The sequence below is a fragment of the Maniola hyperantus genome, chromosome 6 (assembly GCF_902806685.2).
Source record: "Maniola hyperantus chromosome 6, iAphHyp1.2, whole genome shotgun sequence".
Classification (NCBI taxonomy): domain Eukaryota; kingdom Metazoa; phylum Arthropoda; class Insecta; order Lepidoptera; family Nymphalidae; genus Maniola; species Maniola hyperantus.
Window position 1 is genome coordinate 6,884,460 of NC_048541.1, and position 20,476 is coordinate 6,904,935.

A 20,476-nucleotide genomic window follows, 5' to 3' on the forward strand; every position below is an offset into this window, starting at 1 on the left:
CATTAAAATTGAGCTAGTCATAGTTAAGCATGGTATAAAAAGATGAACTGACTGATTGATACAACAGCGTAGGTACACGTAATTGCTAGGTCCAGACTCCAGAAACCTTAGACTGCGTGAAGGTTCTCTCTATAATGTAACTACACTGAAATAATTTCTAAAAGCCAGAGCTTGCCTTCTCTTCTTCTTTATAGTCGTATTCCTCATTGCTAAGAGTCGCGACTCCATTTCATCAATCACAATATAGTGGCAGGAGTTCTCTTGGCATAATAATGCGGTGGGTTCCCAGAGCTTTTCAACTAGTTAATATTTTTTTTTATCATCATCATGAATCATCATTGTCAACCGACAGTTGTCGTAGGTCTCTTGTAACAACTTTCACACGCCACGGTCTTGCGCCGCCTGAATCCAGCGGGTTTGTGCAGCTCGTTTAATGTCGTCTGTTCACCTGCGAGTAGATGGACAGAAGAATCTTTATTATCTAAGCCATAAATTATTATGGAAGATATACTAAGACACCTGTTAATAATTGCCTAAATTAAACTTACTTGAAGTTTGCCAAGTTAGACTGGAGTTTTAAATACATTTAATAAAACATTACACCTTTGAGCGTGTTGTCAATCAATTTTAGCCTTTGGTGATTTCCTAACGTCACGTGTCTGTTTCCCACGGAAGCCTAGCTACCCGCCCAGGGCCGTCATGTAAAACCACTTACGAGTTTAACATAGCCTAGCCTTAGCTTAAATGTTATTATCTAGCCTAAACAGCGTGCCGTGGAAATGGGCACGCATAAATAACCTTTCAATCAATACAAACAACTTGAACGACTCTTAAACTCTTATTAATATAATAACTAAGTACTTACACTCAAGAGTGAAGTACTAGTCACTCAAGAGTAGAGTTGATCGTGAAGCTTTGCAGCCCTATAGAAGTTATAGATAAAACTTTACACCACTGATGGAGAATTATTAGCTTTGATTTTTTAACCGACTTCCAAAAAGGAGGTGGTTCTCAATTCGGCCCATTTTTTTAATGTATGTACATCGATTTTTTCGGGGTTTCTGGATCGATTTTCAATTTTTTTTTGATCAACAGAAGATGTTTCCGTGGTGGTCCCATAAAAATTTCTGGGTCCAACTCCTCAATCCTGATGCTGCAGGGTTACTACCCACCTAAGTTATCAAGATTTAGGAAGTGTTCATAGTGAATTAATGTTGTAGGTACCAAGCAATGACTTTATGCTTGGACTCCAAGTCCCAACTTCTCAACCCTGATGATGTAGGGTACAGCACTCCTAAACTATAGTGATTCGAGAAGTGCGGATGATGCAATATTATTTTTGGTGTGAAGCATAGACCATTGAACTTCGGATCCCAACTCCTCAATCCTGATGCTGCAAAGTACTGAACTCCTAAGCCGTGGAGATTCGGGAATTTCTGATGAAGAATTGATATTTTAGGTATCAAGCAACGACTTCGTGATTATACTCCAAGTCCGAACTCCTCAAACCTGATGATGCATGGTACAGCACTCCTAAACTCCTACACTTCAGGAACTGTTCCTGGTGAAACAATATTGTAAATGCCGAATGATGTGAAATGACTTTGTTATTGAATTCCAAGGCCTAAATCTTCAATCATGATGCTGAAAGGTGCAAGGAACTCCTAAGCCTTGTGGATTTCGAAAGTTTTGCTGGTGAATTGATATAAACTATACTAAACTAAGACAGCCAGACGGAAACCCCTCTACCAGCTCTGAATCAACAACTAAGCACAGGACAGCAAAAAAAAATAAAACAACATTGGGAGGACAGAGCTGTTTAACAAACTTCGTTCAAAGAAGGGAAGGTATCTCTCAAATACCCTCGATCGCTTCAGATGACCTGAATGAATAGCAATCAGCGAAACCCTCACACGCAACCCACGACTTTAACAACTTACAAACGAGCACTAGCACACTAAACTATCTAAATAACCACTGTAATCTCCCACGACGGCTTGTCACCGAGGGAGTCAGCGACTACCACCCCCCCGAACTTCAGAATACACATAATAAAAACATAAAGGAAAATTACTTAAACATTTTAACCCTTAATACGAGAACTCTACAAAGTACAGAAAGACTACTTGAGCTAAACCAGGCCCTAGCCGAAATAAACTGGGACATCATTGGACTATGTGAGACTAGAAGACTTGGTGAAGACATCACTGAATATGGAGAATACATACTCTACCACTTCGGTGAAACGAAGGGACTCTATGGTGTTGGTTTTTGTGTCCAAAAAAGATGGAAAAAGAATATCGTACAGTTTAGAGGAATCTCAGAGAGAATAGCGACTCTTACATTCAAAATCTCAATTAAAGAGAACCTTGAATTAATCCAGGTATACGCTCCCACGGAACAAGCTTCTAGTGAAGAGTGCAACAACTTCTACGATAAACTAGGGACTATTTCGAAAGAACTGGATTCAAATAAAGCCAATTTGAGGATCATAGGCGACTTTAATGCGAGAATTGGGAAGAGGAAAGAGTTCGAGCATGCAGTTATAGGAAAATACTCCACTGATAAGAGAACTATGAACGGTCAACGATTAATAGATTTTTGTACAGAACATAACCTGAAAATTCTTAATACGTTTTTCAAGAAAAGAGCAAACCGGAAATGGACCTGGTTATCACCCGACTCTATCACCAAATCAGAAATAGATTTTGTAATTGCTAGACAAGTTTCTAGATACCATGATGTAGGGATAATAAACAAATTTAATTTCTACACCGATCACCGGATAGTTCGATGCAAAATGAAAATAAACCATAGAGCAAGAAGGGAATTCTGTAACAATGAAAATCAATTAATATGTACAATAATAACAACAGAAACCGACTCTACCAGGCAGAGCTGCAAGCGTCAGAGGAAAATATACTTCAGACTAACCTTACCATTCAAGAAAAATATACTAAAATTTTAAACTACATAAAAGAATCTGCCAAAAAACACCTATCTCTCTCTGGCACTAAAACATCTACATTTTCACCAGAAACTATTCTTAAAATAGGCGAAAGGGCTCTACTTAATTCAATTACAAATAGGTCCGATATAGAAAAAAAGCAGCTAAGCCTATTAAATAAAACTGTTAAAAAACTTATCAGAAGAGATATGAAAAGAGAAGAGAACAGTAATATAGAACTATTTACGAAAACCAACACTTCAATAGCCCGTCTGGAAAGGCATCTTAGTTCAGGAAAAAAGTGGATCCCCTTCCTGAATCAAAAAACCAAATCTAACAACAAGGATCTACGGGCCCGAAAGGACATAGTTAGGGAAGCCACTGCCTTCTATTCTGAACTCTATAGAAGCCGAATGTCACTAGACCAGAGAAACGCCCTGATGCCATCACTAGGAGACTCTGGTCAAGTTCCTCCTATCCTTACAAGAGAGGTAGAGAAAGCTATAAGTACCTTAAAAAATAATAAATCAGGAGGCCCTGAAGGATTACCATGTGAATTAATAAAAATTGGCATTAATCAGCTAGGTAGAGTGTTAACAAATCTTTTTAATAACATCCTAGAGCAAGAAACTGTCCCTACCGAATGGCTGAACTCTACAATTATATTACTATTTAAAAAAGGAAGTATCAATGACGTTAACGATTATCGCCCAATAACTCTGACCAGCAACATATACAAGATCTTTGCAAAAGTTATACTGTCACGTTTAACACCTATCTTAGATTCACAACAACCGGTCGAGCAAGCGGGATTTCGTAAGGGCTACAGTACGAGCGATCATCTACATACAATGCAACAACTGGTTGAGAAGGTCCAGGAGTATAAACAACCGCTCTACATCGCCTTCATTGATTTTACTAAAGCCTTCGACTCAATAGAGCACTGTTACCTCTGGCAAGCCCTAGAGAGAGACGGAATACCACATAAATATATCCGGCTGCTAAAAAACATGTATGAGCATAGTACAGCAAGAATACAACTTGATCAGTTAGGACATCCGCTGAAAATAGAGAGAGGTATAAAGCAAGGCGACTGCTTATCACCAAAATTCTTCAACTGCGTGCTGGAGTATATTTTCCGAGAGTTAAAGTGGCAACACAGAGGTATAAGAATCAATGGCAGATATATGAGCAATATAAGATTCGCAGACGACATCGCGTTGTTTAGTAACAATGAAAAAGAGTTACAAGAAATGTTAGACGAACTAAATACATATTGTGGTAAAGTTGGCTAACAAATGAATAAAAGTAAAACTAAGATCATGTCCAACACAGGTTGCTCGACCTCTATAAGTCTGGAAAATAATGTCTTAGAAACAGTAGATAGTTTTACATATTTAGGAAAAACTATATCGTTCAAGAGCTCTACCCAAGTCGACGAACTAAACAAAGGAATATCGAATGCGTGGAAAAGATACTGGAGTCTGAAATACATTTTTAAAAACAAAAAAATATCAATTTCCATTAAATCGAAGGTATTTAATACGTGTATACTGCCAATTCTGATATATTTTTTTTTTTTTTTTTTTTTTTTTCTACCATAAAGCACCATTATAAAATGGTAGCTTTATTGCTACTACCATCTAGCCTATGGGCTAATTAGTAATATTATTCTAGCTTAAACTTCTACTTATGATTAATTTTAAATCTAATTTACAGTCCAGTAACTGTCCTTAGTTTATTCTAACACGTACTTACAGTTCACTATGTTCTTGTGACCTAGAAAAATAAAGTAGCACAAGCACTATTACACAAACGCTGCACTTATGTACTTTTTAACACTAATTCGAACGGCTTGGTTCTTTTGAGCCTCCTTTTGATGTCCATGTTATCTAGAAGCTTCACAGCCTCCAAATTAACATGATGGCGAAGTCGATGTTGGTGAGCTTCTGCGTACTTTTGGATGATTTTGTTTACGAACTCTATCTTAAGGTCCCTGTGGAGATCGTGATTTCTTACATACCAGGGTGCATTTGTTATTTCCCTGAGTACTTTGTTCTGGAATCTCTGTATTACTTGAACATTGGTCGGTTTAGTACACCCCCAGAGTTGTATACCATACGTCCATACAGGCATCAGAACTTGCTTGTATAGCATAAGTTTATTATGTAATGAGAGCGTTGAATGCCTTCCAAGCAGCCAATACATTTTTTTGTAGCGTAATTCTAACTCCTCACGTTTCTTTTTAACATGAGCTTTCCATCGAAGCTTTGTGTCTAGCGTCATACCCAAGTACTTTGCTGTATTTACGTAGGGAATAAGTTGCCGATTTAGATAAATTGGGTGATATTTTGGTAACTTATTGGTAAAATCTATATGCATAGATTTCGACTCGTTTAGCTTAATTCGCCACTTTATAGTCCAATCGTTGACTTTATTTATGGCAGCTTGAACTTTTTCTACTGCTTCTTCGTGACTCTCTCCAGTTGCTATTATGGCAGTATCATCAGCGAATGTTGCAATAGTGTTATTTTCTAGTGCTGGAATATCACAGGTGTATAATAAGTACAGGACCGGACCTAAGACACTTCCTTGTGGTACCCCAGCTTTAATTTCCTTGAGTTCAGAATACGCATCTTCTTGACGAACTCTAAACCACCTATTTGAGATGTATGATTCAAGAATATCAGCAAATGACTTTGGTAGCATATTTCTGAGTTTATAGATAAGCCCTTCGTGCCACACTTTATCGAAAGCTTGCGCTACGTCTAAAAAGACTGTAGAACACACTTTCTTATTTTCTAATGATTTCTCTATTATGTCAGTAATTCTGTGGACTTGATCTATCGTTGAGTGTTTTTCACGGAATCCAAATTGGTGATCTGGTATTAATTTTCTCTCCTCTAGTATAGGTTTTAGTCTCTTGAGTAACAGTTTTTCAAATAATTTTGAAATAACTGGTAATAAAGAGATTGGTCTGTATGACGTTGTTTCATGGGGTGGTTTCCCCGGTTTAGCGATCATAATAACTTCAGCAACTTTCCATAACTCAGGTACATGTCTCAGTCTAAATGATGCATTTATGAGATTGGTAAGTTTCACTAAAGCTTTCCGAGGTAGGTTTTTTAAAATTTCTCCGGTAATGAGATCATATCCTGGAGATTTTTTTTTGCTTAAATTGAACTTTATTTCTTCAGTTACTTCCTTTGGTGTCACAAGTCTGATATTTTGCAGATCATCTTGTCTTTCTTCATTCTCACTGAAATCAATTGTATGGCCCTCATTTGGTTGGAATATATCTTCCAGATGCTGAGCGAATCTATTAGCTTTTTGAATGTTATTGATAGCCCATTTTCCATTTGATTCTTTAATAGGTGGTATATGTGTGATGGGTCTTTTTAAATTACCTGTTACTTTCCAAAGAGAATAGTCAGTTTCTCGGTCATTGGTCAAGCTTCGTAGGTAATCATTTAACTTAGTGTCATTATGACTTTTGATTGCTTTCTTGATTGTTTTCGCGAGTTTGTTCAGTATTCTTTTGTCTTGTGGTGATCTCGAAGCATGCCATTTTTTTCTCTGCTTTCTCTTTGTTCTAATGAGGTGTATAATTTCCTTAGGATAGGTGGTACCCTTACTCCATTTTTTTATCGATGGCGTATTATTCCAGGCTGATTTTTGTATGTCTGTTATAAATTTAGCTACTTCCATATTGAGCTGGTCTTGGCATTTTAAGGGGACCTTTAGGTTTATAGTACTGTCTAACTCTAGTTTAAAGCTTTCCCAGTCTGTATTGTTATTCACTAGAGTTATCTTGGTTTCTTTGAATGCAATGTTATGTTTATTCAATATTAACAATATTGGTGAATGGTCCGAATTCATGTCGTATTTTCCTTCAATATTTAGGTACCTTGGTGAGATGTTCTTAGATATAAAAAAGTCTATCAGATCTGGGGTTTTTTGAGGATCAGTAGGCCAATAGGTCGGCATACCTGTACTGATCACGTCGCATCCCAAGTCTTTGATCGCACTCAGCAATTCTTTACCTTTTGTTGTTGTTAGTCTAGAGCCCCAGAAAATATTTTTGGCGTTAAAATCTCCACCAATTATAAATCTGTGTCCATATTGTTTCAAGAAACTTAAGTATTCATATTTTTTTAGAGAATGCCTTGGTGGGCAGTATATGGCTACAATTGTAATTGGGTATCGTTCTGTTTTAATATTTACTGCCACTGCTTGGATTTCAAACTCTTCATATTTACTTTCTTCGTAGTGATAAATACTCTCTTTTATTATAACAGCACTACCTCCTCTGGCTGAATTATTAGGATGTAGGGCGTGATATACTTTATATCCATTAAATTTGATGTAGGATTCTTTTGTGAAATGTGTTTCGGAGATCAAACATATGTCGATATTTTCAGTATCTAGGACTACTTGTAGCTCATGTTGATGTTGGAATAGTCCATTAGAATTCCATGCCAATATTTTTAGTTCTTTTTCCATTATTTGGTTTTAAAAGGGGCTTTGTTAGTGCCATTTTCAAGTTTTCGCAGGCGATCATCGAATGATGACATAAATTTCAAGATCTCGTTTAGTTTATTTAAGGTAGGATCGCTCGTGTTATTACTGTTAGACATTTTGTTTGAGGCTACTTGTGCATATGTTACCTTTTTACTAGGATTTTCTTTGTTAATTTCGGGAAGTCGCACATTCTTAGCAACTGGAGTTTGTTTTGTAATATCACTTGTTGCTTGAGTGTTTTGAGAAGATGGTTTTTTGTATTTCCTGTTCCTGATGGATTGCATTTCCTTGGCTACTATGCAGCCTCTATAGTTAGCTGGATGAGCTTCCCCACAGTGTACACATTTAGGTTTCTGCTCAGCTGGTTTTTTGCATTCAACACTTAGATGTTTTCCAGTGCATTTGACACATCTTGGCTCTCTGGAGCAATACTTCTGGGTGTGCCCATACGTTTGACATTTTTTACACTGTGGTATGAGCTTCGATGATCTCAGTGGATGTATTTCCACTTTGCATCCAAGAATCGAGGTGATTCCATAAATTTTGTCGATGTCTTCTCCATTTTTGAAACTTAGCAGAAACATGTTTAGTGGTTCCTTGTTTTTCCACCTTAGCTTATTGACGGCATTTTCAACCTTAAACCCTTTATTCTGAAGGTCTTCGATTATTCTTTCTGGCTTACAGGTAAAATGCAGCTTTTTGGCCATGACTTTAATGGGCCTATCTTGCTTGTTTTCAAAAGAGTGCCACAGGAATTTCCCTGCAGTCAATGTTTTAGTGATTGACCGATATGTATCTTCATTGTAAGCATTTATTTTAACATTGTTGCCATTTAACATTTTAATTCGAAAAGAATCTCCAGAAGGACCTTCTGTTAATAAGTCATAGAATGACTGATAATTTGTAACGTCATCTACTATTATTGGCGGGGGTGGTGGAATTTTCTTTTTCCTTTCCCTACTAAGACTGGTCGAGGAATCATCATGCTGATTGATGGATGTGGACTGCTCGGGGGAGGTGTTCAATTTTCTTTTCTTCCTGCTTTTAGCTCTAATCCATTCTGTCTCTCTGGCTAATTCTTCTTCATCCGTTTGATATTCCGATGGTTGCGGTGAAGTTTCCTTGGTGGTATTATTCTGGCTCGTATCCATTGGGTTTTGTTTCGACAGAAATTTTATTTTATTCTGTAGCTCCAATATTTGCTTCTCCATAGTTGTAATAATGAGCTGAAGCTTCTCATTTTCTACCTTTTTCTCAGAGAATGCTTTAAAAAGCATATGCTCTGTTTCAGTTATTAATTTTATTTCTGTACCCATAGTTGCAGTATATAAGTAGTATAGCTGCGGTTTATTATTTTACAATTTATTCTGACACGACAAAACGCAAAACTAGGTCATTGTGTCGAACGCGGTCGACCGTCGGCGTCGGCGGCCGAGACGCGGCGTCAGCAGATTACGCTGCGATGCGCGTATTGCGATTAAGACACGGTTGTTTTCGACGAAAACCAAACACGGAATTCTGATATATGACGAAAAAATATGACTGTAGTACGGAACCCTCATTGCGCGAGCCTGACTCGCACTTGGCCGGTTTTTTTTTCATAGGTACGTTTGTATTCATATATAGTTCCGATACCTAGGTGTAACGTTTAATTATATTTACAAAGCTTTAGAGTCATATGTAAAGAGAGAACTCTATGAATATAATATATATGTAAATACATGATTTAAACTACATATTATCAAGTGCGAGCTTTTACAAGAAAGTAATGTTAAAGTACCTACCTACCTATTCCGAAAATACTAGACGTTCACACTTTTGCTTAATTTGGTCCTATTGCTTGCTATGCCATTTGTCGGGGAATATTGTCAAAAGGTACCTTTTTTCTTTTTAATCGTGTATTTACAGTCTTTTATATTTATGTCAGTTTAATTTAAAGATTTGTGTACAATCAAATTAGCTTACCTAATGATTATTATTTATTAGAGGTATATTGATAAGTACCTGTGTGTCTTTTAAGTTCTTCATCGGATATTATTTAAGTTCTTTTCTTTAATCTATCTTGAGCTTTCTAAACAACCAAATAAAGGAAAAGTTACGGAGTTCAAAGTTAATTTGCTAGTAGGTAGTCATTTTATTTCGATATGAAACGCTGGTAATGATATCTACTCAAAAAGATTGTCTGCGGATCGCCGCAGCGCGTAATGAAGCCGTATTTAGGCATTGGTCCTATAATCAAAATTGAATTACCAGGGTTGACATTCTTTCCATAAACTATGCTTTTTCTTTTTACGCTCCAATTCCCGTGAGTCAATTTGAATAGTTAATGATCTTTGCCGTCGAAGAAATGATATTTTTAGCCAGCTATTTTATGGTAATGATAGTCCAGTAGGTGCGACGATTAAGCCTTTGTTTCCTTCGGGATTTCATTTTACAATAGTGTTCTAATAACAATCTTTTCATCATATTTTCTCATATAGGTTTGTAGCTTAGAAAAGTAAAATTCAAAAAATATTATTAAAGATATAGGTACCGGATAGTATGTCACTATTATGAGTTTTTTATGATCTTTTCGTTCTACTTCCGACATACTTAATATTCTGTTAAATATTGATTATAATAATTCACTTAGGGCATTCGCAATCTGAGGATTACTTACTTATGATAAAATATGAACAATAAATTAATGACAGATTGACAGCTTGTATCATGAAACTTTGTCACGTAAAGGTTAAGTAGGTCTTACAATTTATTAACAAACTAGCTGTTGCCCGATGGTTGCCCGCAACTGTATCCACGTGGATGCAGGTTTTTGAAAAGTTGTCAGTTCAGACCATTTTTGTGACGGGGTCGTCTCAAAAACTGAAGTAGTAAGGAATTTAGGAATATGAAATTTCGGTATATTATGTACCTTTTTTTTTTTTTTTTTTTTTTTTTATTAACTATCAAATATTGAACATTTTACAAATACTTTTAACACAACAAAAAAACCACTAAGGTGGTTCACACACACACACACACACACCTACCACCATATATTGTATTTAAACAACAAATACTGAAAACAACGATTCATAAAATAGTTAATAAGTTGTGACCAAAACAAACGTACATTTTTTGGGTTTTTCTTTCACGGTTTATTGCTATGTTCTGGCTCGGTACAGGAATATTTCATGTAACCAAAATAATTATGTTGTTCGTGAATCGTGATATATATGAAACCATAAAAGAGCGAGATCCAACTCGCAATTGACCGTTTTTTATTTAAGTAAATAATAATGTACCATTTTGTTAAAAATGATTTTATGCAAATATTATTAATGTAATGTTAATTAAAACTTGTATCTAAATGTTTTAATTACTCTGTAACACATACGAGCACGTAATTAATAGCTTATAAGTTTTTATGTCACTTTGCATATACTTAGTATGACCACTTTTGAAACATAAAAGTAGACCATCAGAGATTTAGTAGGCTCAAATGGTTTTTCTACGCAAAAATGTTAATTGGGGCTCTATGAGTTCCTTGATAGGTATAAAAAAATGTAGAGTTAAACGTGTTAGGTATTTCACACATGTATAAATTTCTAACAAACTTGCAAACATGAAAAAATATTTGTTCATATTTTGTGGAGAAAAAAAGCATGAAAGGGTACAAGCGATGTTTTATTGAACTTTGGTGTAGCTTTGTTTTCATAAAAATCAAGTTTTTTTTTTAGACATATTGTAAACTTCTGAAGAAGCAAGCTGTCTAGTTAATTTTTGGACAAAAAACTCATCAATCACCGAATCAGGCATCGTTAACACACGCGTTGCATTAAAATTTATAAACTAGGTTTAATAGGGTTACCAAATATACCAGTACTTTTTCAGGACAGTGCTTTTTACCCATTAATGGTAGGTATATTACGTATGTCTATCTATGGAAAGAAAACGCCTCTAGTGGGTAGATTTAAAAGCCTTTGGCAAGTAATAATGCAGCAGATATCTAACATAAACAAAGCCGTACTGCCAAGCGATTTAGCGTTTCGGTACGATGCCGTTTAGGAACCAAAGGGGTATGGGTTTAATAAAAACTGCCATACGCCTTCCAGGTTAGCCCGCTATCATCTTAGACTGCATCATCACTTACCGTCAGGTGAGATTACAGTCAAGGGCTAACTTGTATCTGAATAAAAAAAATACCTAGATAGCGTATTCATTCTTGACTTGAAGGTACCCATATTAAAAGCACGAGGAAAAATCTGATGCTGGAAATGTGTTTGTTATCTAGCGGTTCAAATTAGAAACCAGAAAGCAAATAGCTAGCAAATGTGTCCGTGGAATTTCGTCTGCGCGTGCAACCTTTGACGATGCCTTGATTCATAATTCAAGTTAATAGATTGAGGTGACATACCTTACCTTACGAACAAAGTGAAGTCAACTCACTAAATCAGTCTATTTAATAGCACCAATCTCGAAAATTGTTAAATGGATTTTGTTCAATTTATCGCTAACAGACCGAGTGCGTCTCGAAAAAACTTCAGGCTGACATCTATAAAATATCCACTAACTTTGCTAAGGTATTATTTAAGTCCAGTTGCAACTTGCATGACAGCCAGTAAAAGGTACGTTACGGTTACCGTTAAACTTTGAGCACACAAAAACCAAAGTAGGTTGTGCCCTACTTTACTACTTTGATTTTTTTTTACATTTGAGTCCAAAGTTAACAAACTCCAACTCGTGCAATCCTTTTTGCTTTTATTGGTGATCAAAGTTTTACAGTACCATAACGTTACCTTAACCGTTAAGTCTCTGCCATAAATCTCAAAAATTCTGAGCAAAGACAAAGTATGCTCCATAGTTACATATCTACCCGTACGATTTCAATCCGGGCGAGTCAGCTAAGTGATAAGTAGTTATAACTGAACAGTGGGTATAAAAAGCATTCCTGTCTCTGCAACAGTGGAAGGAAAGCTACATTAGGTTTTGTTTCCTTTTCATGATAAGAGGACAGTCCTAGATATCTTGGAGCCCTGGCGACCATAGCGTATAGACCACTTTGCTGTTAAAGATTCTGATCTATTAGGTGAATGAGTCGGCACTTCCCGCCGGTTAGCGCCAGCCAATATAAAGAGTCGTTTTAATACAAATTTAATCAACTGAATTCAGGCCTTTCTGCGTCGCTTAAAACATGCTGTCCTTCTTTGTAGACGCACCGTGTAATGACTTTAAGCGCCCATAAATGACTGTTGTTTGGAAATTTATTAACTGACGTTTTAGGTACGTATTGTGCCGTTTGTAGGGTCGTGTCCTCATCCGATGATTAATTGTTCATTTCTGTTTGAACGATAAAACCTGTAAAGACTAAAGTATGAGTTTTTTAATATCCACTTATATTTTAAGTTAGTAGGTATAATATAAGTAATGTAAATAAAGTCAATCTTGGGAATTTTGCGTTTTTATTGCTAGTAATATTTTTTTTAGCAAAACGTTGCATCAGTAGTTAGAAATTAGAATGATACAATACATATAGTTACCTACAATAATTATTATTGAATAGTGAAATCAGGTGTAGGTAGGTACGCCCTATAATTAATATAGTATATTAATTATATTACGTCCAGTGGATATATTAATTGAGGATTGAGAAGCTAATGAACAAGACGGTATAATTACCTATACTTTGATCGATTTTTTTTTTCTTTAACACGGATGTTTTATTCTACTAAATACAAATCTGAACTCATTTCCATACATACACAAAGGCCTAATACTTGAAATTGAGACCCAAAGTTCATTTCGATCACTGAATAACCTACACATAAGCTCATTTTCAAGTAAAACGACCTAAAACTGTGTTGAAATTGAGTCCAAAGTTTGTGATTTTGATCTATAGCTTTCAGTTTCAGTTTCTTCCTGTAGCTTTACAGCATCTCAATTGTTCTAAAAGTTTTGCTTGCTTTGTAGAGTAGAATTCTTACAAATGATTCCCTATAAATAAACCTTCAATCATGGAAACCTTATTAATAGCGATTCCAGCAAGAAGGAAGGAGGCTCGGCCGCGTTTCGCGCAATAACAACAATTTCAGATACCTCACACGATTCGCTTGCGCCTAGGCAACGGCAAGTAATTGGCTCCGGTCATGCTAGGTTCCTAGCCGATTTAATTACCGCAAAATGATCAGTGTGCCGGCCTCCCACAATTTACCTATCAATCAAAACGTAGCTGAAGGAGAGCGGCTAGCTAGTCTAACCAGGAATAGTATTGTAGGTACTATTATAGGTAGGTGTAAGTTTCAATCATTAATAAATATCCGGAGTGGTGAAAGGCAACGTTGAAACTCAACTGTAGAATGTAGGCAAATGAAGGAATTCCAATTAATAGGTACCTATCTACGTTGTGGAGATAAAATATAGGAAAGGGGTTATTGTTTTTTAGATCATCGTGATCTGAGCCGAGTCTCCGGGAGTCCGGCTCGCGCACCGAGGGTTCCGTATTTTTTCAACATTTTGCATGATAAATCAAAAACTATGATGCATAAAAATAAATCCGTTTTAGATTGCACAACTGAAGGCCTTTCATATGATACCCCACTTGGTATAGTTATCTTAATTTGAAAATTTAAAACACTAGGTAATTATTATTAGTTCATGACCGCAAAATTAATATTTTTTTGTGTGATGTGACCACAAATTCACGGTTTTCTGATTTTTCCCCTTCTGCTATAAGACCTATCTACCTGCCAAATTTCATGATCCATTCTAGGTCAACGTAAAGTTCACTGTAGGTTTCTTGACAGACAGACAGACAACAAAGTGAACCTATAAGGGTTCCGTTTTTTCTTTTGAGGTACGGAACCCTAAAAAGTAGATTATTAATCTTTACCATACTGATACCTATAATAGGTCTAAGACTTATACATAACAAAGGTAATTAGATACCATTTCTCCCCTATAACAGGTTCGATTCCGATAAAATTGGTATATTATGTGATTTCAATACCTTGTTTCATTAATATTCAGAACATTAATTCACGAGGAAGGTTTATTTGTATCTACCTATAACAAATTCATAATATGTACCAATATTGAATAAGTGAAACCGCTATACAGTCCTAATCAGGCACATCTCGTAGTCCAGTCCTTATTATAATGAGTTAATCAGACTACTGTGGGAGACACAGAAATCCTTTTAAGTGCAGTTTTCCAATAAACTCGTTTTAAGGAAAAACTATCACCATGGCCATTAAGTTCGCCGTGGTTGTTAAGCTAAAAGCTAAAAAGTTCCGCAGAGCTGCATACGTGTAACGCAGAGCGTCTTTTTGCATTTCTCGCCATTTTCGGTCTTAAGCTTTAGTCTTATCAAGACATAAAGACCCTTATGAATTCATCGTGAATGGCGTTGACAAAAATGAGAATATAAATAATGTGATGAATTATTCAGCGTGATCGGTATGGAGGGCCGTTGTTTGTGAGGCAAAAACGTTTCGCGCGCCCGTTCGACGGAATGCGGCCTCCGATGCCTTTTTGTGTAATTGTCTCGAAGCACGCACTCATCCATTATCTACTAACTGATTTAGGAATTACAGAATCCAACAATTTTTTGCCTAGACCTCGGCTCCAGCTAATTTATGCTGAATTTGCAATTCACGCTGTGAAGTTTCAATTTTATATCCAATTATAAAACAGATTAAAATGCGCCCCGCGCTAATAAGCTACTTAATTAAATAATCGATTAAATTGTGTTCAGGCTCGTTACAGGTTAAAAAAGCAATTATTACAAGTGAATAATTTCCTAGTATCGATTGGTTAGTTAAGTGTAAGCTTTCCAGAAACTAATTGTGCTTGACGCATGTTTATTTATTAATCTATATACCTAGCAAGCTAGCTAAAAATCTTGTATCACCGAGCACTATGGTTAGATATTCGTATATTAAGAATGCGGCGAACACTGCTCGCAACTTCAACTCGAGGTGCATGCAAAAATTGTAGCGGGTTATTTCTATCTCTTTTTGGCTGACGGAAGGGCACGCGGGATGCGGGTGAGCTAGGTATGCTAGAAAAACCGGCCAAGTGCGAGTCAGCCTCGCGCATTGAGGGTTCCGTACAACAGTCGTATTTTTTCGACATTTTGCAAGATAATTCAATAACTATGATGCATAAATATAAATAAAAATCTGTTTTAGAATGCACAGGTAAAGACCTTTCAGATGATACCCCACTTGGACTTGATATAGTTACTTCCTTCGAAAATTGAAAATACTAATTATTAGTTAATGACCACAATTTAATTTTTTTTGTGTGATCTAACCCTAAATTAACGGTTTTCAGATTTTTCCCCAAATGTCAGCTATAAGATCTACCTACCTACCAAATTTCATGATTCTAGGTCAACGGGAAGTACCCTGTAGGTTTCTTGACAGACAGACAGACAGACAACAAAGTGATCCTATAAGGGTTCCGTTTTTCCTTTTGAGGTACGGAACCCTAAAAACAAGGATTTCAGAGTAAACCACGAGTAAATAAGTTGCACATTTTGTTATGTTCATTGACGGACGTCATTGAGTTTGACACATAATACCTAATAATCTCACCATTAGAATTATAGAGGCCTATGGGCCTAATCAAAGGATTTCGAGTTGAACTGATAAAATGACCATTTCCATCGACTCATAATAAAATATAGAGACCCATTCTAGCGTAGAAAGAGAAAAAATATGTACTTTTACTCCGTCCCCTTCCTCAAAGTATTTTGAAAATATATGCAACTAGCTGATAACCGCGACTTCGTCTGCGTGGAATTAGGTTTTTTAAAAATCCCGTGGAAACTCTTTGATTTTCCGAGATAAAAAGTAGCCTGTCACTCTCCAGGTCTTGATCTATACCCATGCAAAAGATCACGTCAATCCGTTGCACCGTTGCGACGTAATTGAAGGACAAACCAACAAAGCAACAAACCAACAAACCAATAAACCACCAAACCAACAAACAAACACACTTTTGTATTTATAATAAGGGTACTGAGGTACTGATATACATTTATGAACCTAGGTATATACAACTTGCATCCATTGGAGATATTCTCGAATTACAAATTATTTTGGTATTACGTTTGTATGGGCAATTCATCCATCGCTGGCCTCTTAACTCTTCCCCGCACACATTCAAACATAGAAACAACGCACAAGAACTAAAGAGACTGTAGGGTGCAAATATTAAATTTTTGTATCAAATAAAGCATAAGTAATAGGTAGATATATTTTATACGGTGTTTTTACGCAAGGATCCAAATATTGAATTGCTCCTCCAAGACTTTATTGACATAATAGGAATTCCGAACCATCCGTCCTCCGTGGGAGTGTTTGAAATTATTTTTTGTTTACCCGGCTTGAATAAAACGTCAATTATAGTGCATACTGCATATCGCACTAAGTTAAATTGATCCGAATATCAATAAAGGGTGTCAAGGGTGAAACAAAAAAAGTTCATTCGTAAAAAGTTAGTCTAACCATAAAACAAATTAAAGATTCTCGTCTCGCTGGGCCGCCTTCATTTGGCCGATGTCATTGTATCTATAATTAATACTAATTTGCAGTTTTCATTGTTATTCCGCACCGCAGCTTTGATTATCAAACTTTTTTAAAGAAAGCACGTCCACCTTCCCTTTGAAAGCTGAAGCGGTAGCGTGTGACAGATTTCGCGAAAGCAATTCGAGCCCTAGTCCGTTGCAATAAGTTCTAAAAGCACTTACACGTCGCTACCTTAAATGATCAGTGAGCAGGGCATTGCGACAGCAGTTTGCGTTTACTCACGTTTGGCGCTCAATGAAATTGCATCAATCGGTACCGTGCCGCTATTATCGGTATTTTTATTAAAGGTTTAATTTGATTTAGTATGACTTTTTTTCTGCTCAAAAATTTTCAGGTGTCAGTTTTTCAATTATTGCCCGAAGGTCTATTTTCTTAAGATGTTTGCTCACTGTACTCTGATGAAAGAGCGCGTAATTATTTTAATTTGATATGAATTGCCGACAGGATACGGACGGGACCTTGTACAGAATATTAAAGACTATGAGCGTGTTTTATCGAAAGTGTTAAATTACAGGCACTCTTCGACCTCCGGGGCTAATCGGTGGAAGCAAACCGAAAGTTGCGACGCCGGCGGTTGTTTCCAAGATAGAGCAGTACAAAAGGGAAAACCCAACGATCTTCGCGTGGGAGATTCGCGAGAGGCTCATTTCTGAAGGTAAGGAACAATGATCTCAGTTAGATAATAATGGTGAAAGATTTTGTATAAGTCGGGAGCTAAATGTTCCCTCTTTACGTATAATATCATAAGCGCCTTGGGCGATCACGTTTGACTGAGCCCGTACCTGCACATTCATCTTCTTTTCAAACTTGTGCATTTTAAGTGCCTAAGCAAAATCGCGACCACATAAATAAAACTAAACAAGTGTGAATTAAAAAATTTAACCAGCTGCGACATGTAGAAGGAATGTATTCCACCAGGCAACCACCTTTCTGTGCCTTTGCCTATCTATACCTTGATCACTAAGGTCTATCAACTACTTGTCGAGACAAGTCTAGTAAGTACAAACTCGGTGGAGCTATGTTTAATAGGGCTGAGTTGCTGAGACCACCTTCCTGCTCCATCATCCGACTGGTATCACTTTGAACTAGCTATTCATCGAAATCAAGTCATACGCCTAACCACGACATCTGTTTAAGTCGTCAAGAAGTTGGGTAGTTCACAAGCTGTCCTGGTTCCAGCGTCAAGGTTTTCCATAATATTTTAGTTTCACTTAGTGTACCTACCTACCAAATTTTAAAGATGGTGGATACCTACCGATTTTTTTCAAGTTTAAAAAATATTTCAATTAGGTGCTTACTTACCTATGTTCAATGTCATGTCAGTCTTTAATCGAGGTAAAGTTGATTACAATAACTAAAATGTCAAGTCCTTATCCAGCCCTATTATTAAGAAAATACACATTAACAATCAATAGAGGAATTATAACCAACGCTCGCATTTAATAGATGGCAAGTTTCTGAGAACACTGTGCGACTGTGCGAGCTAAATAGGTTCTATTTTATAGTTATAGTTCTGACCAAAGTCCGTTGTAGTAACGTAACACCTACAATACTGAAATGATTGTGACAATATTATAGACAGACAGTCCATATGAGTAAGTTGTCAGGGGGGGGGGGCTATTATTATTACGTTACGGAATCCTAAGTATGGAATAAAGTTTTCATCATCATGATCATGATCAACCCTGCATCGCCGGCTCACTACAGAGCACGGGTCAGAGTGAGAAGGGTTTTGGCCATAGTCTACCACGCTGGCCAAGTGCGTATTGGCAGAACAGGTTCTCAGAACTCAGGCATGCAGGTTTCCTCACGATGTTCCGTTAAAGCAAGTGATAGTTTAATTATGTAAAAACGCACATAACTCTCCGAAACGTTAGATGTAAGAAAGCGTTGCTAACTGATAATTGAAATACTTGCTTATTATAATATAACAGACTAGCTATCCCGGTGATAACTAGGTTCAAACTTCGGTTTCCTATTCCGGGTTCCGGGGTCGATCCCGAACCCGGAATTCTAATTCCTAATTAATTTTCAGAGGTGTTCGTTTTAAGTATTAAAAGCCTCACTGGTTCAACGGTTAAACTAATCAGTTGAACTAGTGAGAGCGAATGAAAATATCACAAAGTAGCTTTAACGGTGAAGGAAAACGTGAGGAATTGTTTCGATTACGTTATAATTGGGTTGGGTTGCTGGGCGAGGAAGCATCGGCCGTCGTCTAAAGCGGCTGCGATCCGCGCTCTGGGGTCTACCTGCGGTCCAAGAATTGTCCACCGCCAATCAGCGTGACAATGCTGCTACTAGCTTGATGAGCACTTTTGGCCCAGGGGCAACCCAGGGGTGGACTTTTTGACGACGTTGTTACTGAATGATAATTTATATTTAACTTTAGTTCTAGTTTTAAGAATTTTTGACAATTGTTTATTGTACAATGCTACTAATTCCGTTGTACACAATCTCTAAACTAAACTAAAATGACACATCTAAATCTATTGCTAACCCTTTCATAATGCTGCTTGCGGAAAAGGATAGCACTAGATTAGACCCGTTAATTTAGTTTAGTTTAGAGATTGTGTACAAGAGAATCGGCCCCAATTTTTGTATAAGTACTTATATGATATTAATATAGAATATCATATTATTGGACTCTCGAGGGATAGAGTTGTACAGCCAGCAAAGCCAGCAAATCAAAAATTCACGGTTTTAGGATTTTTCCCTTTACTTGTATTATAAGACATTGCTTGTTGCCTTCTTTACTTTTAGAATAGTCTAATTCCGTTTAACAGGAGATAATAATACCTATACAATAATAATAGCCATATAATTGCATAATAATTGTTATTTTTAGAAAGGTAATAAATAACTCTGTCAGTTACAAGTCATTAATCCGTCGATTCGAAATCAAAGAGCAAGACAATTTTTGAAACTGATGCGGTTTGAATTACATTTCTGCTCTTTGGAATCAACGAATAAAAATACTGTAGGTAGGTGTATCTGATATATCTTATGTAAAAATGAAAGCTAACAATACATGGGTACACAAAATATAGTTAAGCCGAAAGCATACGAAACGTGGCTTAAGCAATGTTACAGGCGATCCAATGAAAATTTTAATAGGTATTACATTGAATCCATATCCATACTATCCAAACTAACATTATAAATGCGAAAGTGTGTCTGTCTGACTATCTGCAAGCTTTTCACGGCCCAGCGTGGTAGACTATGGCTAAAAACCTTCTTTCTCTGAGAGGAGACCCGTGCTCTGGAGTGAGCCGGATTATGGCCTTAAATCCTTCTCATTTTGAGGGGAGATTCATGGTAAGTAGTGAAGCGGTGATGAGTTGATCATGATGATGATGAATAATATTAACTTGACTATACCTTGTGCATGAACCAATAAATTAATCACATTAACTTCAACCTAATGTGTTTAGCTAAC

At 36.7% G+C, this 20,476-nt stretch overlaps 1 protein-coding gene across 2 annotated transcripts in view; it reads left to right on the plus strand.

Annotated features, from left to right (window-relative positions):
* Nucleotides 1-20,476, plus strand: part of LOC117983032 (paired box protein Pax-6-like) — a 60,246-nt gene that overhangs the window by 18,213 nt on the left and 21,557 nt on the right. For both annotated transcript variants that reach the window (XM_034969484.2, XM_069499048.1), the window contains exon 3: nucleotides 17,555-17,695. In XM_034969484.2, the coding sequence (XP_034825375.1) occupies nucleotides 17,555-17,695 (141 nt within the window). The remainder of the gene's footprint in view (nucleotides 1-17,554; nucleotides 17,696-20,476) is intronic.